Here is a 23,247-nt window from a genome sequence, read left to right on the forward strand (position 1 = left end):
CAAGGCTAGACGTCCCACCTCAACCAATAAGGATTCTGGCTCCTTTCCTATCCTTCCCTGTGCTGGTGCTGCCTGCCACACTGCCATGGGGGGAACATGCAAGAAGACCAGGGGAAAAAACAGTAGTGGTCTTTGGGCATGGACATGTCCAGCTAAATGAATGTTTCTCAAACTCATACTATGTTTACTGTGCTGAGGACTAGTGATAGTATGAAAACAAAAGCAAAGGGTCCCTGCCTCCAAAGAGTTTACATTTTAAAGAGATAGGGAAATCAACCTGGGGTTGAGGGGGTACAAGAAGTGTGAAAAGTCATTTCTTCTCAGCCTTTTGGCTAAGATCAAGTGTAATAAGAAGCATGAAAACGGCAAGATGGGGACCATCTGGTAAATATATCATCTTGTTGAACAGGGAAAGAGGAGAACACACAGTCAAAGGATGTGGCTTAGAAAGGGAGTTCTGGACAGCAGGGATTAAATGCCTTCAGGACTTCTCCCTGGTCCTGACAGAGGTAGCAGCAGTGAGAATAAAAAGATGAGAAATGAGAGAATTACCTTAATGCCCATAACTTCCTACGGAATATTACAAGCACTGTCAAATAAATTTTCTCCCATCCAAGTCATTTTGTTCCCTTCAGCCTGACCTAGCTCAAAGATTCCCCTCAAAATGCTTGCTGTCTTGCAAAGTAGATAGCAAAAATAAATAAATAAATAAAATAATAATAATAATAATAACAACAAAACACAAAATAAAAATCCCTCAAATCTTTGGGCCATGTCTGTCACTTAAACAATTCTAGGGGAAAAAAAATATTTCTTCAGGGCTCCCCCAGACCAGAAAGTGAGCTATATTGTGTCCCCTATATTATAAGTCCCAATTAGATTATGGTAAGTAAATGTTTGGGGGGGTTTTGTTTGTGGTTTTTGTTTGATGAAGCAATTGGGCCTGTCTGCAAAGTCTTTGAAGATACCAAAAAATGTGACAGTTCTCATCCCTTGCAATATTCTTGACAGACTAACAACTAAAGAAGTTTAAGAGTATTTTAGAGAATGATAGCTATATGAGGACAGGGGCCAGAGGAGACCACAGGCCATTGCTATGAGACAGTCAAGCCTTGGCCAAAGGCATAGTGCCTAGCCCATGTCAATGCTGAATATTTCAGGGGCACAGTCCAGTGGGCATTATCCAAAGTGGCATGTGAAAGAATACCCAGCTGCCTAGGGATGGAGCCACTACAGAGGTGAATGAGCAATAGATCTTGGCAACTAATCAACAATCATTTACTCAGCATAAAGCAAGATTTCAATAAATGTTTTTCCAATCCCAATAAACATTTATTTTGGAAAGTAGAAAGAGGAGGAAGGAACCACGGTAAGTTCTAAAGAGAACATCAGATAATATGTTCTCAAGAGGCCTTTAGATATAAAAAGCCTCTAAGTCACAGTAATAGGATAGGAGGGACTTTGACTTCAGCAGTAGTTTTGATTCTCCTAACTTTGTTAGCGGGTTCATAAGAGACAATCAAAGAAACAAAGACCACAAAGCCACATAGGCACTCTACAGACATTAGGACTCACTTTCCAGGCAAAGTAATACATAAAATCTAGCTCCCTTCAGCCTGCTGGGATGGCAGCTACACCTAGTCCTGCACTAACACCCTGTCTGATAGTATGGGGCAAAAAATAATCTCAGTAGTCAAAAGCATCAACATCTTTGGTTCAATTTAATCTCTGGCTAAGTAGTCTTTTTTTTTTTTTTTTTTTTAAACTGACAAAGAAAGTTAGTATATGCCCCTTTTCATTTCCTGCTACAGCCAAAACCCTACATAAAAGCATGTGCCAAAAAGAGTTCTTGCTTTTAAATTAAAATTCTAAAGGGCAATGAAAGTTGGATTTCCAAAGTAAATAATATTGCATTCCCTTTAGGTATGTTTTACTGAATCCAACCAATCAGGATGTATTTATTTATATATATAATCTGATTGGTGAATATCAATAGAGCCAAGGCACAGAAAGCTAGATGGCTTCTAGGAAGATGTTGTATTAGTATATCGGCTATGTTTATGAAATCACCTTCTGACAATGAAGAGATAAGACAAATAAGCTAATAATTCATCTCTATTAGCTTTTATTCCTTTTTATAGTAAATGGAATTTTTCTATTGAAATTATACTTCAAACTCCTAAAACAAATTCTTATAAAAGTAATACTGGGCCCAAAGGTCAGTTGAATGGCAAGTTGGAGGGAGGTCAGTATCATCATTCTAGGCTTTGAAATTAACTCATGTTTCAACGAGGGGCCTAACCTGTTAACCATTTTTCTTTTATCAATTATTTGGTCCAGAAAAAGCATGGCTGCCTCCACTCTCCTAAACATCCTGTGGTCTCCGTTTTCTAAGGGACAGGAAAGGAAGGCTAAAACTTCCTGCAATAACAAGCCACTCAGACTTAGCAGCCCACTAGCATTTGTGGATGCAGATATTTTGCATTTATGTATTATTTTGTATTTTAACTGTTTAATTTTCCTTTCTATAGGTATGTTTCATATTTCTAAGAAAGTGCAAAGTCCTCAAGTGAGCATGGTACAATAGATAAGTCCCTGGGTTCAAACTCCATCCTTAATACTAGTTAGCAGTGTGACTTCAGACAAGGTCATTTATTCTCTCATCTATAGATGAGGGAGTGGGGCTTGATGACCTCTGACATTTCTTCTAGATCTAAATCTATGACTCTATGATGCTTGAGAACAGGATCCATAGGATTCAGCACAGGATTCTGCACTTCACACCCAGTTTATACCCATAGATATATATTTTGGCCTGCCCTTTAAGCTCACTCTACTCTTATAACAACAGCCTTTGTTATTAAATTTATCATAAAATTTATTTACAAAATTTATTATAAAATTATTGTTACTAAATAACAATAGCTCTTGATTGCCTGATTGTTTTCAAAGTTGTTACACATGCATTATTTCATTTAAACCTCATATATGGTAGGCAGGACAAGAAAGCTCATAGAGCCTTAGTCAAGGTAGCCCAGTGGATATGGCCAAATCCTGCTTCCTTCCTGACATCTTGTTTTAGAAGCCAGACTTTAAAGTAACCTTGATGGGCATCAGGCAGAAAAGTGTAGTTTCTGGCTAGGAATGAGGCTGCAATTCTGATCAAGACCAAACACAATTTTCTTCATCAATGACAGAAAACAATAATTACAGAAATGATAGCTAGCATCTATATAATGCTTGAGGTTTGCAAAGCACTTTACATATGTTGTTTCATTTGGTCCTCAGAACCAACCAATGACGTAGTTCCTATTGTTATCATACCCATTTTCAGACTAAAAAACTGAGACCATAAGAAGTTAAATGATTTGCCCAGGATCACACAACTAGTACAAATCTGAGGCAGAATTTGAACTTAGGTCTTTCTGATTTCAAGTCCACTGTTCTACTATGTAACCTAGTTTGCCTGATAGGAAATTATAATCAAAGAATGGGCATGAAATTATTAACTAGTAAGCACTGAGAATCTGTCTCTATTTTCTTTCCTTGATCTGAAAGGTCTAGATCAAGGTTGGAACAAAGTGTGTCTCTTTCTGGTCAAAGAGAATATCTCTGTCTCCACAGAATGTAGTCCTTGTCTGAAAGCAAATGCTCTCTTCTCACCATCTAGTTGCTCTAGAGAGATAACAGCCAATCGGGGGTTAAAAAGAGGCAGTGAACCCCCAGTTAATGAGTAAGAATTCAGCAGGCAGTGTAAGATAAATGGAGCCCTCTCTGCTTCTGCTGGAGTCAGCATGAACTGCGGCCCTGCGGCTTGTTTGTGGCAAATGGAGTGCGCGAAATATCAAAGGGCAGTGATCCAGAAGAAGACCGACTTTGACAAATTTTAAATTGGCCAGAAAGAAAACCAGCAAAAAAAAAAAAAAAAAAAAAAAAAAAATCCAATTCACTGTGTCCTGCCATCTTGTTGCTGCCTTTGTACAGAATTAGTGGCAAAACAACAGCAATGATCGTCCAGTGCTGGGAGCTATTATGAGCCATCTAAGAGAGATGCTTATCAGCCCAAGCTTTCAGAGCTCTCTCTCAGTGCCAGTGTAAGGGACTTGGCTCTTGTGCTGTAGCCCCTATAATTAAAGTGTAGAGAGTTGTTCTGGAGTAATTATCATTTTTTGTGAAAGAAAGCAAGAAAAGAAAAAACCCCAACAACCCTGGGTGGCAGCAGGCTTCTGAAAAGTGACTGTGTGTGTATGTGTATAAGAGAGAGACAGAGAGGGAGGCAAGGAGGGAGAGAGAAAGCCATCAGACCATGGTGGCCAGAGGTATCTTGGATTCTTGTTTCCTAGTGACAAACAGTGGGGAAGCGGAGACAGGCTATAATCCATCGCACAAGGCTAGGCGCAAGGGACAGTCACCAAGTGCTGCAATACTCGGCACCGGTTCTGGCACAGTGAGTGCCTTACGGCAGCCATGCAGCTGACTTAAATGGGTTCTGTCCAATCACTCAATAAGCACACATTAAGTGACTACTAAGTGTACAGCTCTGGCAATTGCAAAGACAAATGACACAGTTTTTGTTCTCAAGAAACCTGTTGCATCAGAATGTATTGAAGACATCGCTCTTTGAATGACTTTTGGAATGGACAATAGATGAAGGGGACACAGACACCACCACATTTCCTCCTCCTCCTTTCACCCAGCATACTTCCTTGTTTTTACCAAAAGTCTCTCACAGCTCCCTAAATCTTCTCACATACCTCCAAGCAATCTCAACAAAAGATTGCATGTCACCTTTACACCAAGGGATCCCATGGGCAAGATGAGTAGCAAAACCATCTTTTAAAGAACAGGTTGAAACTCACTTGGCCTGGGAACTCAGTATAGGAGTCTCATGATTAGTTATTGGTGTTCAAATTACAAACATGTAGGCAAATAAGTCAGAGTGCAATGAGTAGGCACACTCTGGAGCAAATCCCTCTTGCAATTCCTGCTTCAGGAGCCAGCCTCCTCCTTTAGCACAGAGGGCTCTCCTCACTTCAAAGCTCCCTGGCAGCTTCCTTACTGTAGGGCTTCCATTTCTCAGAGCAGGAAGAAGCCAGAAAGCTGCATAGGCCAGGACTGGGATGATTTAACAAACAGGTTGATGTGCCTTCTATCCAATTTTACTCTCCTATTCAACAGTAACTGCAGGTCAGACATGGCAAGGCTCTCTTTTGACATTCACCAGAGTAGAGACTTGGGCAAGCTGGGGACATTTAAAGTCTTTTCATTTTTCCACCTGCTGTATACACATACGTCCCTAGATACAGCATTTCTTTCTAGCAGATTTCTTACCATATGGAGGACAGTAAATAAAGATGATCATGAATGTGATCAAATGCTTCAATGCCTCTTCCCCTGGCCTATGAATGCCCTCATTACAAATCAGCTGAATGGCTCATTGAGCTGCCAGGAAGGCAAACCAGACATACCCAATCGCTCGGCCAGGCGGATGTAGACTGGGTCCACCCGACGCATGGTTTTCACCAAATCCTTTCTGCGGAATTTGATTTCTACTGTCCCCTCTGGTTCAAGAACAGATCCTCTGATCAGAGAAAAAAAAAAAAAAAAAAAAAAACTAAGAGTGAAATTTTAAGGAGGGCACAATGTGTGGTTTAGGCAATGAAATTCATCATGGGTTGCAAAAAATAACCTTAGGGAGAGAGGTACAAGAGAACTGCATCTATGCAAAGTATGAAAAAGTACAAAAAACAAAATAATTCTGATTACCGTTGCTAGCTCAATTCTCATCTCCCAAAAATGCATATCACACCACCTACTGTTGACAAGATAACGCAAATAATGTCAGTTTCCTGAACCAAAAAGAAACTAAAAATGTATTTGTGTGCATGTGTTTATGTGTGTATGTATTTATGTGTGTCACACACACACACACACACACACACACACACACGGAACCAAGATACATTTAGAGGAGGCTTCAGTGCCAATAACTTTGCACACAAAAGAAGAAACACTAAATGCTCTGCTCTCTAGAAGCTACCAGGACTCTGAGCAGATAGATCCAGGGCCAGCAGCAGGTAAAACTAGTTGCAGTGCCTTTAGGAGGACACTAGCTTAAATGGCACATTTAAGATTAGGCAGACTATTAAAAAATTCAATAAATTGAGACCTCGAAGTGCCAGGCAACTTGTCTGAAGTTCAACATGAAGTTGGGATCAAATCCAGGATGTCAGTACACATTTCTCACTTAATTCAAGTGCACCATTCAGCAAACCTCTAAGTACAGAGATTTTTACATAATGCAAATTTGCTGGTGGCTGTGGAGAAGGGAGCTGGTTCAAGAACATCTTGGGAGTCAGAGACAGAGATAAGGAGGAACATACAGCGGGTGGGGACAGACATGTGGGGACCCAATGTGGATGACAGAAGACAGACTGGACACAACAGCATAGCAGGCAAGATCTCATTTGAAGCAGAAGGCCCCCAATTGTGCCATGTATCTGTTTCCTGGTTTTGACATGGAGAAGATTTTTAAGGTTTGATTTTTTTTTTTTTTTTTTTTTTTGGTGGCAAGATAGTTTTCAGAACACCAAGCAGAGCGGCAGAAGTGGGAAGAAAACTGTAAAGTTAACATGGGTTGTATGGGGTATTTTTTGGAATGCAGATTTTTCTTTTAGAACTCTTAAGGAAAGCTGAGTTTATATAATGCAAAGTAAAGTAAAATAAAAACAAACTATAAATTCAGAAATGGGGAATCTTGACATTTGAGTGCTTGATGTTTTATAAGTAAGACTATACTTACAAGTTCTCAAAATAGACCTTTAAGGTAAGAAAACTTAAGTTTGGGGCTTTTTCTGCAATGTGTGTTGGGGTGGAAAAGAGAAGTTAGTGCTGTTATGCTTAACATATTTTCAGGACAGTAAGGAACTAAAGACAGCATGGCTTTGTTAAGGAGTTTGGATTTCAAGTCAGAATACCTGTATTGAAATCCTAACTTTGCCAAACTCACCCTACCCCTAGCCTCAGCTTCCTCATCTGAAAAAGGAAGAGATTTTACTGTAAGATGTTTAAAATTTCTTGCAAATCCTATGAAATTTCATTTCCCAAAAGGATCAGGATGTTCTCTCCCAAGGTAGGATGGGGAAAAGACTTCAGAGCTCAGCTCAGGGTTTGGTTTGAGATTGAGAAAAATTCCATTAAGGATCAACAACCAGTATTTCTTTAATTTTAGGAAAAGAAAAGCCTATATGGTATTGTGAATGGAAAATAAGGAAGAAGTACCTGCTTTCCCGGTCAGCATACATTTCCATATGCCGAGGATTAATGGTAGGATCAATAACAACCCAGGACCCTCCACGGAGCTCAGCTTGGGGAGGGATATAAACCATCACTGGTTGAGAACATTCACGTAAACCATCCACGATGTAAGCTCCAAACTTCAGAACTTGATCATACATGTCTGTGGAAAATAAAAAAGTTAGGAAACAAACAACAAAGCATCACTATGTCTAATAACTACCTTTCCTAGAACATCTGTACACATACAGAACTTAAACACTGCCTTTGTCACTGAATAGCTGTATGACTATGGGCAAATTATTTAAGTAACTTCACAATGACTGAGACCTCTCTCTAAGACTATATAAATTAGAGAGGAATTGTTCATCTCCAATTGTGGAAAATGCTCCCATGCTGGGAATCTTCCATACTGATGAAACCAAAGGCATGGAATCTATCTATCTGCAAAGAAAAATGCATTCTCAAACAGAATGTTCAAAATCCACCTTCCATAAGAAGTCTTCCTAATTGTCTGTTTACTATGTACCTTCTCTAACCATTTCTTTGATGTACAGAAGAGAATTTATATAGTCTTAACGATTGTTTAATATCATTTTAAGTTTTTGTATAATAATTTATCTTTTCCAGTATAAGATAAGCTTCCTGAAAACAGGGAATTAATCTTCTATTCTGTATTCATAAGTTCATAGATTTGGAACTGAAAGAGTTTCATAGGTCACGTAAGCCAACACTGTCCTTTTACAGATGAGAAAGCCAAAGGCCTAATATGTTAAATGATTTGCCCAGGGTCCCACAGGTACTAAGTGGCAAAGTCAGAATTCAAGTTCTGACTCCAAAGAACAGACACTATTTCCAAAGAGTTAGTGGCTGAAGTGTAAGGAAACCACTTTGACAGATGACTAATCTTACTCATCAATGTGCACTTTGGAAAATCAACTCCCAAAATGTTACTAATGCTAAAGTATTTCTATCTATATTTTATCCTGAGGGTATGAACATTTAGCCCTAAAAATGCTTTCTGGAAAAGTTACATAGTCAGACTGCCAGACCTTCCCCACATTGTACAGAGAAAACCCTGTGACCAGCCCCAGGCCCAGCCCCAAGCAGAAGGGGCAAAAGGGACTCTGACTAGGAGAATAAAGTATGATCTTGTAAATGAAGACCAGTCCTTCAGAGTTGAACATTTTATGGACTTTTCTTCATTTCCCAGTTCACTGAAGTCAAAATGCCACTTAAGTTGCAGTTTTATGATTCCAGATGTTGGGCTATATTATAACATTTTAAGAGGAAAACACCAGATCTTTTCAGATTACCAAGTAACAGAAACAACAGACTTCTTTACAGAAACAAAAATCTCAATTAGGCATAAAAAAGAACTTCTGAAATTCCACTACAGAAGAATATTCTAAAGGAATTTAAGAGAAATCAAAACAAAGTATTCATTGGGATTAACTGGCAGGTATGAAAGCTGAGATGTTGGCCCTCAGCAAATCAAAATCTATGCACACATACTTTCAGCCACTTCACTGCAAGGCACTACACTTCTTTCCTAATCATAAGCCAGATTTTTCAAGATTCAGGGAAATTCACTTGTTCCCTGCCATTCTAAACAATCTCATTGAAAGATTATTCCCTTATGTGGAACCTAGATGTGTATTCATGGTCAGAGAAGACAATTGTTTTCAGAAAGAAAAAAAGATCTAAAAAATTTATTGCTAATTATACAACTGCTGTATTATGAAGAGCTACGAATAAAGTGCTTTAAGTACTTTACACTAATTCTGTGGTTATGAAAATAATTGCTTGATTCAAATTATTTTAAGTAAATTAATTCTTTAGTAGATATTTCCACTAGTGCTACATCATAAAATAATTGTGTAATTAGCATTACATTAGTCAGTGCTGCCAAGAGTATATCCCTAGAACAACAACAGAAAAAGAGTGGTAATGATAAGAGAAGGTAGGACTCAAAGGAGGGAAGTTGAAAAGAAACACAGTAGGACACAATATATGTTTCTGTGTAGTGGAAGGGAGTGGGGAGGTAATGAAAGAACCGAGCTTATTGTTAGGCAAAACAACAGGCTGGAGTTATCTGCTTTCTGTTATCCTAGACTAGATTCAATGGTTAAATAAAATGATAAAATCGAGCCCAAGAAGCAGCCCTGTATTAACAGAAATGGTCTTGACAAGCAGATTCCCTATGCCAACGGTCCAATGGAATTCTTTACTCAGCACCACTTGAGTTTTTTCCAATGGCCAGAATTTCTAAGTTGCTGTGAGAAAATAGAAATTGAACCCCTCAAAAGTCTACCAAAATTGGAGAACTTGCAGTTAAACTCTGTGCTATGAGTTTGACAGAGAACTCCAACTATTATGTGACCTGACACTCACAAGATCTGAAAAGATATAAAGACAATTTCAGAGAAAGCCCTGCTGCAGCCTGGGATTGAGATTCCACCTCTTCCAAAACCATAGACTTTAGATACAGGTCAAGAAGCAGTTAATAAATAATCTGATGTACAGTCATGCCTAAATCCCTCCATGTTAGAGTGTATATTTAAGAGCTGGAACAAAAACACAGCAAAGGAGCTGGCAACTCAGTCTGCCAAATGTTTAAGCTGCATTGAAGCTGACAGTAGTCAGCCCTGAGAAACTGATGGAGAAGGCTGATGGATCCTCCCTGAGAGACACAGACATTACATAAGCTCTGGTCTGCCCCATGGAGAACAGCCATCCTCCCCACTGGCATGGAGGACTTCTACCTTCAGTCTTTTCAGTGTCAAGGTATGCATTTGTCTACGGCCTTCACCAAGACAAAATATGCATCAACAGTGATACCATACACATTAAGCAAAGAAAAGAGGTGGCCTGCGTCTTCCACTGTGCTCCACACCTCTAAAGATGGGGCAGAGTTTATTAGCCTGGGCTGAATTACCAGCAAAAAAAAAAAAAAAAAAAAAGAAAAAAAAAAAAAAAAAAAAAAAAAAAGGCAAGTATCAGGCAGACACAAGCTGCATACACATAATATTCCTCATGAGCCCATTAAGGATGGCCAACACCGTATTTCAACATCCAAGTAATCAGAGATTTAAAACAGGCTTTCATTCCAGTTAAAGTTTTCTATAAACATTTTTTTTATTGTTATTTATAACCTGTCCCAGGAAAAAATAATAAGTATAACATGAAAAGCCAACTGAGAGTGACCCTGTAGCACCAGCAGTGAAGCAGCTTAATATCACTGGGATTTGCATCCTATCAAACTATTCATGCTGAGGCTGGGACCCTGGTGCTAATTTCTAGTAAATTTCACGCTTGATGTCTCCCTGTTGTGGGTCATTGCCGGTTCGTCTAAATAAACTGCTTCCAAATGGCTCTTCCATCTAAATATTCAGTCAGTTTTTATAATTTAATTTTGCATTATGCTGAATAGCCTTCCGGCCAGATAGAGCTTATTGGAAAAAAAGCCCCAATACCATCTTGATATGCCTTTATTTATTTATTTATATTTTTACTGCTTGAATTAGACCTCCTAGGCTGCCTAGTAAAGAGTTTTTTTTTTTTTTTCCTTCACTAATGTCAATTTTCAGCATAGCAAGAGCTGTCTCTAATCTTTTCCTACTCATTACACACAATTTTGGAGTCATTTTACCCACAGTGCAGTCGGCTCCTGGCTGTGTGTTTGTGTGCACTGAGGGATAGCATAATTGTTTATTTTCCCTCCCTGTATAATCCCCAGCCAGTATTGAAACCAAAACTGCAAACATCTCCCCAAGGGACACGGAGAGTGACGAGAGGCTCTCTGCCCAAGTCCCTTTACATGAGATAATATGGAGAAAACATCCTGACCTGTATGTAAATATAAAAGGCACTATTCTTTCCCCGCCTATACCTACCTAGGTCCTTATCCTCCACTCCTGTCTGTTCCCCAAAGCTTACTGTAACAAGTGATGCGGAAACAGTGCTTCCACTGTAAGGTTCCAAGCCCAATTCCAATTGGTGGTTTTAAAACCAAACTCCAGGACACAGAGTTGGGCTCAGCCTATCCTGTGCCAATAGCTCACTTCTGGATCCTGGATACCCTGCCTGACCCATCTGTCCACAGAACTAACATAAGTTGTTGATCAGCAAAAGTGAGAAATGCCCACAAGATATTATCACATAGAAAAATATGCTGAGAGGGAGAGAGTAGGAGGCAGAGTTTAATTAATTTCAAAAGGATTTGGATTCATATTAGGATTTTTCATTTGTAGACCTAACTTTCAAAAACAGTGCCAACTGTGCTAGGGCAGGCAGTCCAGCTGAGAGCTAGCCGAAGCATGAAGCAAAGAATGAGGCTCCATCCCAAAGTGGCAGGCCTGAGGGTAGCCCGAGAGTGACCACAACACGCTTCATCAGATGTCAGAATAAGTCAATTCTAAAAACCCCACCTGATGGATTCCATTCTAATTGATATTGTCAACAGTTTACCAGGGCCAAGTACTAGCACAGGTTCTAGGTAAACTTCTCACACAGTACTATAATCCAGTATCTTGATGAGGTGAAAAGTCATGCTCAACAAGCTAAAGAATTATGGTTAAAAAGAATAGTGAGCCAGTGCTCAAGCAACCCCCTTCATTTATCCCAGCACACCTGCCAATTTATTCAGTTTGGGGAGTTAGGGGAAAAGTATCTCTTTGAGGGTGGGAATAGGGAGAGAACAAAAGGAACTATCCCAGAGACCAGGAGTCTCCAAGTAAAGCATAGGAAAGAATTGTGGCATAAAAAGTTGTCCTCTGCCTAACTTGAACAGCTGCCTCTGTTCTTGTTCAAGTGTTTTATTTGGACTCCTATATCCACAGCACTCTGCCACTGGTCTTAATCTACAACTGTATACAATATAAGTTACTCATAGTTATATGAGGTATTCACTAGTCTATACCCCTACCTTATGTTCTCCAAGGCCTCCATACAGACATTTTAGTCAATATCCTCACTAAACTAAAGGATCCCATTTTCTCTCCATATTCATCTTCACCATCACATTCCAAGACATCTTTTCATCTGTCTGAGGCTACTGTCTAGTATTCTCCACAAAGGACCTGGACCTCCAAAATCCATACCTCAAGTTGCTAAGGTATAGAGTCCAATTTGCTTTGGAATGCCCTTCTTGAAGCCAAGTCACTTAATGGATCACTGAATGGGTATAAACCAACCCAGTTAGCCTTTCCATCTAGTAGGCCCCAAACTCTAGAATCCTCCCAGGTCACCTTGTCAACCTGGATGCTGCTGTATTGGGTACATCCTCAATCTCTGCCCATTCTCCTTCCCAACCTCTTGCTTTGGAAACAGGAGTTAAATCAATCAAACCACTGCTTCTGGAAAGGGCATATAAATAAGACTGCCATAAACAAAAATTCACCAACTCAATGACTCCTGAGATACAATCTTTCTTTCCTAGCCTACATTTCCCTTTAAGTATTATCTTCACCTATTAGATTGTAATCTCCTTAAGGGAAGGACTATCTTGCTTTTCATATTTACATTCCGAGAACTAAGTATAATTCCTGCAATATTTTGAGTATTTAAAAAAAAGCTTTCTCTTCTATACATATAAGCACATAATTTATTCTTTAGTAAATGCTCTTAATCCCATGTTCACTCAGAAAAGGGTAGTCCTGGTCAAGCATGGATTAATCAACTTTCACATCAGAACAAATCAAAGTATGTCCTTTCCACTGAAGGGTCAATTTTTGGAATTTATAAGCCCAGAGTGGTGCTAAAATAATTATGTAAACATCACAATTTGCCACAAAGAGTTGTCATTTAACATGGGATCCACTTCTTCTTTTTTTTTTCCCCTGAGGCAATTGGGGTTAAGTGACTTGCCCAGGGTCACACAGCTAGGAAGTGTTAAGTGTCTGAGACCAGAATTGAACTCGGGTCCTCCTGAATTCAGGGCTAGTGCTCTATCCACTGTGTCACCTAGCCACCCCAACTTATTTCTTCTCAAGAATCTATCTCAATGGGATAACTTTATCAAGGAACACTTCTGGAAGGGAAGAAATGGAATGAAATTTAATTCTGTTAGTGTGTAATAAAAGTGTATTATTTGAAATGGAATTGTGAGAGCTGAGTTCCAAGCTGCAGCAGCAATCAGACATGCTCACAATGTCCTTGGTGAGTATTCTTCAAAGTTCACATGGAGCTATTCAATATACTGCCATTTTTCTGCTCCCCCCCCCCCCCTTTCATTTTCTCCAATTACACGAAAACTCTCTGGCATAGAGGCAGAGTATCAAAGGAGATCACCTTTCATTCCACCAGAGAAGCCTCTCCAGTTGGCAAAAACCATGAGTGGAAGCCCCTCCCGGTTGAAGTCCTTAATGGCCTGATAGGTCTTAAAAGCAGAGTCTGGAAACCAAACCTGTCCTGCTTGTTGAATTATCTGTTGGGAAAAGTCAGAAAAGTAAACATTATTAAGAATATAGTTTAAGGAACAAGTTTCTTTAAAGTAAGTCAGGTTTTACTGATGAAAAAAGTAATTTGGAATCCTACATTCCAGATTAAAAGTTATTAATCATCAAACAGACAGAGACTCAGAGGTCAAACAAGTTGTACAAAGTTACACAGACAGTGAACACCACTGCTGGGACTTGAACCTGAGGTTTTTTCCTTCCTGCTAAGTTTCTACTATTCTCTCTAGTATCTAGAACCCACTCTTTTTAAAATTTCATTCCCAGTATATTTGGCAAAGCATGGGGCAGAATCCTTGAAGACTGTGAACTACATAGAGCCTCCCTCCACAAATACATCAATGTAGCCTTGATTCTTCTGAGAGTCACGAGCATAGCCATAGGGGAAACAGATTATGTTGGCATGGACAGCAGCACAGTCGAAATAAGGTAAATGTCTGGTTGTACAGGCAAAAAATAACCCTCGATCTATTTAGTCTAATCATCCAGACTATTGGTAGTCTTGAATATCTAAGGCCCCCAATTCTTCTACTGGTACTGTATAAAGTCTCAATAATGGCCACAGACTCTAAAGACTGTGGCTTGAAGCATCTACATAGATGCACAACATACCACAGAATATGACCTACCTTGGCTTCCGAGTCCAGGTTGGCAGGATCAGCCGGGATACTGAGTTCTACTGTTCTAGTTTCGACGGCAACAACTCCTACAGGTATTCCACCCAGCCTGAAAACACATGATGGACAAAGGAATCCATACATGTTACTCTTCTACAAATAGTCATTTATTTTTAAATCCCACAACAGAATGGGAGGTTGAGGGAAGAACGGGCAGAGAGAAGAGGGCAGTATGGAAGGAAAAACAATTTTAAGAGAAAGAAGAGAACATCTAGATTTTTTAGGTGCCACATATGTGGCTTAGATTCAATACCAAACAGACATCATGACAAATAAACTAGAGCGTCATGGAATTTGTTAAACACCCATATGGGCCAGCCCATAGTTAACCACAGTAAACATCAAGGACTACCACCCAATTAGAGAAAAACAGAACACAAGACAAGAGTTCTAGAAGAAATGAAGCAACTGACAAACCAGGCTCATCCTGAGAGCTATGGCCTAGATAATATCTAAAGTATAGTTCTACAGCTCTAATCCTATGCGATTTTGTCTTAAAAATCTGTTTCTTTCAATAAGAATAAATTTGGATCGCCAGGAGAGATGAGACTGTATGTATGGCAACTCCACGTATCGGAAGGTAACAAAAGAGAAAGAAACAGTTAGAAAAATCCTTAACTTCTGCTTCCATTTGGAATGAGTGGCAGAGGTAACTTCCATAGACTGAGAGAGTGGTAGCAGGAGATACATCTCCAGGTTCACATGGGCTGATTAATTTAAAATACCTGAACAGAACTCCAAGGTCCCTGTGGCCTCTTTGCTTCTCTCCAACCCAATCCTACTCACAAAGCTTATCTGGTGAAAGCCCAGAAATGACACTATAGGGGGATGGAGAGATATGATGCTATGGTAGAAAAAGAACCTGACTTCCCAAGATGTGGTTCAATTTTAGCTTTCACGGCTCTGTTCCTTAGGGATGAGGCTAGATATGTTAGTTTTTCAATCCCCATAGACTACCCATTAAAATGGCTACTAGAAATAGATTTCTCTCATCCCAAAAGACCTGTTGGGGACTAGGCAGGGACCACTCATCCCCTGCCCCCATCACTTGCCTGTACCCAATCAGATGCAAAGCACTCCAGACAGCACAGACAACGAGCAGGAGGTACACAGGAGGGTTTGGAAATATTCCTATTCCCAATGATTAACAATCCAACTGGAAACTTGTAATTGCAAAAGCCACCCTAAATCGGTAACTTATAACTTATATATTAGGGCCCATGTGACCTAATAAAGAACATCTTTATCCGAGTATTACAGTTATTTATTGAACTTGAAAACAGCTCAGAACAACTTCTGTTTTCCATTATACTTCATATAAATTTTATCAGGCTAGCACATGAAGATGCTACATCTTGTTTTATAGTGTGTCCCTGGACAAGGTGCCATGGAATAATAAAAGACAATTTACAGCCAATAGCACACATATTCCAAACATACATACCAAAGATGAGTTTTGGCAGCACTTACAGTAACAAACCACAAAGAATACATTTATATTTATTTTTTGAAATGCCATTGCTTTTGAAAAGAAGTAAGCTTCATTTTTTTTTATATATACGTGTGTGTGTGTGTGTGTGTGTGTGCATAAGCATGTGCATGTGAGAATAACACAATGAAGCTCAGAACTTATCAAATATAAAGAAAAAAGTATCAGGCTAAGGATAGCTATAAACATGAGTACAAACAACAAGAGCTAAATGCTCTCTCTCAAGATGTCTACTCTAAGGGAAAATTCTGCTGTTGTTTTCTTCAAACACAATAAAATAGATGAAGCCTTATTATCTGCTTTCTAGAGAAAGATCTCAAAGCCCTTTATATTGACAGGCTTTTGGGATTTAACATCAGAATATTTTCTCTCCAGAGAAATAGCAGAATAGTTTTACACTTGCTTAAGCTCACAAGAGAGCACACAGAATCTACAAATGGGGTTTTTGGGGGAGGCTTGGAAGGATGATAAAAAGGATGAGTTTCTGTTTCTCTCTTTTTGTTTCTTTGGTATAATGTTCACTAGATATTTTTACATGACTTAACACCTGTTTACCATGATGAGGCAGTAGATTTAAAAGAAATCTAAAATACTGTCATTGTAAGCTTCAACAATCTCTGTAACTAGCCCCAGATCCTTCAAACTCAAAAACACTGTATATGAGACGCACTATTTGATAGTTCCTTATTGCTACCAGCATGAAGGGGAACTGCCTTTTGGGTTGAAGGAACCACAAAATCTAGAATTATTTTCAAGTCCGGAATCTAAATCTCAAGAAAATGTAGCATGTTGGAGAATCTCAAGCAGATGCCACTTTCCACAAAGATAAGGAAAAATGATTGCTCCTGAGAGGAAGGTGAGCTTCAGATACCAGTCCCCAAGGCAGCATGTCTCAGCAGTGCAGAACTAGATTAAGATCAGGCTTGGCAGGTGCTTCTTACAAGGAACAATGCAGATTATTCCATTCAAGGAATACTGTTAAGTGAATCTCTCCTTAAGAGTAGGTATTAAAATTTAATAGAAAGTTCAATTTCCTACTTCAGAAAGGTAGGTAATCTCAGCAACCTACAGATTTTGTTAAACTTTATTTTATAAATCAAATCTGATTATGGAGCCACCTAATGAGTTTACTTCATAAATAATCTTCATAGCACTAAGGAGACTTCTCCCAGGGTCCACAAAGCTACAGGAATTTGATTTACCTGTTGCTACCTCCTTTATGCCCTTTTGTTTTGGTCTTATGAGGAGCCTAGGTGTCCAAGATCAATACCAGAAGCAAAGTTTCATCTGAATCACACAAAAAATATCCCTGGGGAAGCAATGCTCAATTAGGCTACCTGTGTAAGACCATAGATCAGAAAGTCAGAGTTGGGCTCTTACTTGGGGATCTATGGATAGATTTAGAATGGAGCATTATCTATGAACTCAGAAGGGAAAAAAATGATACCTTAATTTTTTCTAACCTCTAATTTTTTTTCATTCACTTATTTAAAAACATAATCTGTCTGACCAAGGGATCTACGATACACACAAAAAGATGAAGATCCCTTGACTTAGATAAAAATAGAAATATCAGCAAGAGCTTTTGTGTGGAAAGGTGGTTTTGTTTTGTTTTGTTGTTTTTTTTTTAGGTGAAAATAAGAAAAAGCATTTATCAAGCAACAGAAGTCTTACCGGGCTCTACCAACCACAACTGTCTGTGCCCAAGGCTGCATGATCTCAGAGAAGGAGCCACAGTCAAAGAAGCCACTCAGCCACTGACCTTTCTGGGCTATAAAAAGGAGAAGACAAAACGATCAGAGGTCAAAAACAAAAATAAAAAAATCTCCAAAACCAGAATTTAAAGACTGGATTTTGAGTTTGTGTTTTAGGTTTTATTTGAAAAAAATAAATGATAATACATGTGAGCATTAGGCTGCTGAACATTCATTTGCCGTCAGACATCATCTCCTATTTCATTTGCTAGTCTGCATAAAGAGAGTCATTTATCAGCAGAGGCATCATTTATTGTTAAACGATGGGGTTCAGATAGCAGAGAGAGTTTGCATGCTTTTAAATAAATAACTTGGCTTTTTTCAAGACACCACAAACATTTGTCAACAGGCAGCCAAGTCATTAAATATATTTTCAAAATGCCTATTTCTATTTTAAAACCTACTTTACAATTTTCTTTTAAGTCCACTGACTTTTTTTTAAACAGAAAACTGAAGATGATCACTTGTATGTATAAATGATCAGATGATGTCTGAACGCAAGGCATTGAATTTGGGGAGAAAAGGAAAGGATCAAATCTTCAGTTAGAAAATTATAATTATTTTATTTAGAACCAACAAAATATATCCAACCTAAAAAAAAAAAAAAAGGGGGGGGGGGCCACTACTACTTCCTGCATGATGACTGACAGAGTAAATATAACAGCCAACATGAACACATTTAAAACCAATATTCCTTTTAGAACGTAGGATTCCCCTCACTAGTGAATCATATTATCTTCAGCATCTCATTTGAAAACTTTTTGTTCCACAGGTTTCTGCATCAGACCAAGTCCCTATAAAGCTTGTGCAAATAAATGTTTCCAAGATTGTCCCCTTAGCACGCAGTTTTCTCAGTGACTGTTTTAATTTGAACATGGCCCTCCGCCCCCTAAAAACCCAAGTCCAAAACCAATTAAAAGTGGAGATCCGAGCAAGCTAACCTCTGCTGACTTAAACAGGATGAAGAGTGTTTTATCAAGACCAAACTTGTAATTACTGTGTTCTACATTCCTTACCTCCATGGCCCCAGTGTAAAATGTGATCATCCATTTCAAAATTATCTCTCTATCGTGAGCCCAAAGCTGATCGTTTAGATTCTGGTCTCGTGTCGAGCGTCAGTTTGAAGAATATCACAGCACTATCTCTTCTAATAAATGGCTTTAACTTTTCACCTATGAGATATCTGCTTTAACTTATCAAGGGGAATCATCTGCTTTCCTTAACGCTTCCACTAAATTAAAATCTGAAGTCACTTGATTTGGGAGCGAGTGTTAGCAGCACACAGACAAGAGAATGAATTACAGGGGAGATGATGAAAAAATATTATCCAAAAAATGGCAAACTTAGTTTACTGCAAATTTCATTTTACTCCATGAAATTCTGAGCTAATGACCCCCTACTTTGTAGCACACATGAAAGGGACATATATGTTCAAACTATCCTCCTCATCCTCACCCCAATTCCATCTTTCCTAATGAAGAGGCACACACTCAAATTTTGATCATCTCAAATCAAGCCAGTCATTTGCCAATGTCTATCAGGCCCTTTAAAAATTGATCCTCTTACATGATTATATCATTTTATGCTTCTTACTTAATTCAAGAATGGAATGAATATAGAAGTCATTTTAGAATTGTAATAATTCTACTATTAAAAAAAAAACAAAAAACCAAACTTCAGCCTTGCAGATTTCTTTTGTCATTTCTGAGCTATTGCTGTGGCAATTTGGCTTTACAGTTCCCCAAAAGACTTGGCTGCACTTAGTTCAGAGAACTTACAACTCAGCTCAGCTGGGTCCTTTTTTTTCCCCCCAAGGGAATAGTCACTAGGGCCTATTGTGAATTCCAAAGGGAGAGATTTCAAAACCAGAGAAAGACACAATTTATCTTAAGACTGGAGAGGAATCATATTATCTAAGACTCCTCTTATCATTTCTATAGTACAAAATTAGGAGGAAAAGTTGCCTATGAGAAGATTTCTTTTTTCTTTCTTTTTCTTTTTAGAATTTGCATTTTTGAATTTATATTTGTTACATTTTGTAAAAGATTTTATTTTTTTTCAATTAACAAACCACCATTCTCTCACCTAATTAAGAGTGAAAGAAAAAATTCTCATTACAAAAATTCTCATTATAAATCAAAGAAAATATTCCCACATTGGTCATGTCCAACAAAACATGTCTCACTCTGCACTGAATACACCTCTATCAAGACGTGGGTATCAGTTCTCCAAAGTTGTGCTTAGTCATTATATGCTGATAAAAGTTCCTAATCTATGATATGCTTTGTGTGAAACTATTTATTTTTACTAAGATTAATGAAAAGTATTTGAAGATTAGAAGTAAAATTTTAAAAAGTAAAAAAAAAAAAAAAAAAATCAATTAACTTCTAGTCATCTGCTAAAGTAAAGAATAAGCAATTTACCTTTCAACCTCACTATGAAGATATCTTTCTCTAAAGTAATTTAAATGTTCAACTGTCTTTAAATTCAATGAAATTCATTAGCAACTATTCCATTTTTTCTTTCATATATTTCATATATTCATATATATATGAAATATCTTTAAAATAGCTACATCTGACAACTCAAAGCAATACAAATTCCTAAAAGACAAAACAAAACAAAAAAAAACCCCTGAAAATAGCCAAAACATTCAATTGAAAGGAGGACTTCCCAATAGTATTTCTATTCAAACAGTGGATAGGATTTCTAAGAGTAGATCTCTTTTCTTTCAGATAGCCTCAATTTTTCACGAATAGAATACATGAAATCTATCTGAAAGTGGTGGGACAACCAGATGATCTCTAGGACTCCCTAATGTTCAAAGAATTTAAAGTTCTAAAAAATTCCCAGAAGAAATACAGTACTGGAATATCAACAATGTAAGAAAATAACAAAGTATCATATAAAGTAGCTGATTATAAATGTACTATTGCAAAATCAAACTACTATTCCAATATTATCCAATTCAATGTTATTTATTTTCAGGGATTAGGTATGATTTCTATGTCTGACAATATTTGTTAAGATTTAAAATTTTTTTTCTATACAATGCTATTTAAAGCAAAGAAGAGAAGAAAAATTTATAAAGATAACTTAGATTTCTGAGCTTGGTGACTGAACTGTAACAGGGACTGACTTTTAGGCCACATCTCATTTGTTCCTATTGTTGCTTTAGACGATCATGCCTTGGATATTCTCTTTGATGAATTTTGTTACTTCTATATAACTGCTCATATCAAAATCCTGCCTTCTTCTGTCATAACTACATATTTAGCAGTCTTTCTTCCTCTTCCACAAGTCACTGTGCACAAATCACACAATGACCATGTAGTAGTAAAAAGGAAATAGACATAAACTGACAGCTTGTGTGATGAATGGGAGATGCTAAGTCTCAGAGAGTATAACAAACGTATACATACTTGGGTGAGGACGTCCTGCCAACATCCAGCGGGGATCATAGGGGGCCTTTGTAGGGACAAATTCGATGACTCTATCAATGGGATCCTTGGAGTTAAGGAGGGGAACTGGACTGTGCACGTTCTAAAAGGAAATTGGAGAGAGGAAAAGCACAAAAGAACACATAGCTGTTAGAGGCTTCCTATATTCAAATTCAGCAACAAAAGCTAGATTCAAACTGATGGTAGGCCACATGTGGAATCATAAGCTCAAACTTTTACAGTAATCTCCTAACATCCCCAATCACCTGTCAACTCCAAGGAAATATATACAGATTGTAAATCTCATTGAGAGTTTTGGAAAAAATAAATTATGGCCCTTCAGCTTTTGATTTCAAGGAAGCAATATTGTGTGATTCTCAGTAATCAAATGGGAGAAAAGGTTGTATAAAGAAAGTAACTGTATCCGAGATCCAGTCTTGATGTACAGGGCTCTGTAGCTATATATGACATAAAAATTCATGGGGCAAAAAAGGATTTCAGGAAGCCTAATCAATGTAATCCAAAGCCATATTGCAAATGAAGATTTTAAGTCAAAGTAGAGTCAATAGCAAAAGGGATAAAAAAATTTAATGTTAAGAATCCTTTAGATAATGGGCAATAACATCTGGGTACTTCAAAGGGTAGGCTTCCCGATTTGTGTCAGTGGTACGGGCACTTACCTTGGGCATATAGGACAGCCAATGTAGGACCATAAGAACTCCTTCAAAGTCATCACATACAGTACTATGCGTCACTCCATTGTTGTGCATAATCTGGATGCCTCCAAGTTGGTTATTAGATGTATATACTTCCCGCCCAAGCACCTAGGGAACCAAGGAAAAGAAAGGTAATGTCTGGTGTGTTAGCACAGAGTAGGCACTAATATATAACTTTAGGGTTTAGAACCAATGCTTCCTTCTCTAACCATTTTCTAAAATAAGAATAGGACTGCAGACCCCTGGTACAGTATAGAGTTTTAACTGTGTGGACTTCTTAGATTACTATCCCACAAAGAAGGCAGGCATATAAAACAAAGATTCATTGTTGATATCTCTTGTGGGAAGTTGCCTTTTATCAAAATCAATCCATTGTCCCCATTATGAAGTGCTACAGATACAAATATCAATTCTCCCCCTTCCTTCCAGTCTACCACAATGGCACAATGTAGCACTGTAAAACAGCAAACTTGGGGGACATTGGCAAGTTGAGAAACAAGGCAGCAGCATCATTTTCAGGCCAGGTAGGGGTCATAAAAAAGCCCCCAGAAAAGAGCCTACATCTTGCCAATGTTCATCAACAAAGCCTAGTTGAAGAAAAGCTATAAGGTCATGGTTTTATAACTTTTTTTTTTTTTTTTTTTTTTTAAAAGACACAAATGCCATCTGCATTAATTTTTAAGGATAGAAAATGGTCCCTCATCAAGGCTGGCAGGATCCAGATACAACTCAGGAAGTCACATATGAATTCACAGACCAATCAAGGATTCTTCTCTTCTTGCTGTTTGTGTGCTGCATTGCCAATGATTTATGTCCAAGCCTGCTTCTCTCCCCAATACCCAAGGGAATTAAGAGCTTCAACCCCCACCTCCACATTCCTTTGAAAAGAATCAACTTCTGGGGGGCTCAAAGGGCATCTACAATTGGAATCCACAAACTTTCTTTTAAAGTAAAAAAAAAAAAAAAGAAAAAAGAAAAAAAAAAAAAAGAGGAGGGAGTGGGGAATTCCCTGGACTTGGAAATTTTAGGGTTTCTTTTTTTCCTTGAAAATTGGTTAATAATTTCTTTCTGGGAGGAGGTTTTCTGACCTGGCAGATGGAAGCGAGGCAGCCTGATCACTGACTATTGCAAGCTGCTGAGTGTGTAGTAATTGCCAGTTATCTGGGGGAGCCCTGGAGAGCTCTAAACAGTTGTAGAGAGCTTACTGTATTTCACCTTTTCTTTCCCCACTCCTTTCCCTCTTTAAAAAAAAAAAGAAAAGAAAAGAAAAAGAAGGGTGAGAGTGGGGGAGAAGAGAAAGTCTTCTGTCTCTTAGTTCCTTTAATTTACTGGTTTTCTCTGAAGAATGGCTAAAAAAAACCAGAAACCAAGACCCCAAGGCTCCAATCCTCAGGCATTTTCCATTTTCCCTTGGGTCTTC

The 23,247-nt window shown here is 38.3% G+C and overlaps 1 protein-coding gene and 1 long non-coding RNA gene across 5 annotated transcripts in view; one reads left to right on the forward strand and one right to left on the reverse strand.

Moving 5' to 3' along the window:
- Positions 1–23,247, reverse strand: part of ACACA (acetyl-CoA carboxylase alpha) — a 221,727-nt gene that overhangs the window by 17,978 nt on the left and 180,502 nt on the right. For all 4 annotated transcript variants that reach the window (XM_074262047.1, XM_074262045.1, XM_074262046.1 and 1 more), the window contains 7 exons: positions 21,792–21,935; positions 21,094–21,214; positions 17,592–17,688; positions 14,381–14,477; positions 13,588–13,723; positions 7,282–7,459; positions 5,469–5,581 (listed from right to left, as the gene is read on the reverse strand). In XM_074262047.1, coding sequence (XP_074118148.1) covers positions 5,469–5,581; positions 7,282–7,459; positions 13,588–13,723; positions 14,381–14,477; positions 17,592–17,688; positions 21,094–21,214; positions 21,792–21,935 — 886 coding nt within the window. The remainder of the gene's footprint in view (positions 1–5,468; positions 5,582–7,281; positions 7,460–13,587; positions 13,724–14,380; positions 14,478–17,591; positions 17,689–21,093; positions 21,215–21,791; positions 21,936–23,247) is intronic.
- LOC141539365 (uncharacterized) lies at positions 14,807–17,756 on the forward strand. Its single transcript, XR_012481279.1, has 2 exons — positions 14,807–15,008; positions 17,549–17,756. It is a non-coding gene; the product is annotated as an uncharacterized LOC141539365 (long non-coding RNA).

Source organism: Sminthopsis crassicaudata, chromosome 4, assembly GCF_048593235.1.
Source record: "Sminthopsis crassicaudata isolate SCR6 chromosome 4, ASM4859323v1, whole genome shotgun sequence".
Classification (NCBI taxonomy): domain Eukaryota; kingdom Metazoa; phylum Chordata; class Mammalia; order Dasyuromorphia; family Dasyuridae; genus Sminthopsis; species Sminthopsis crassicaudata.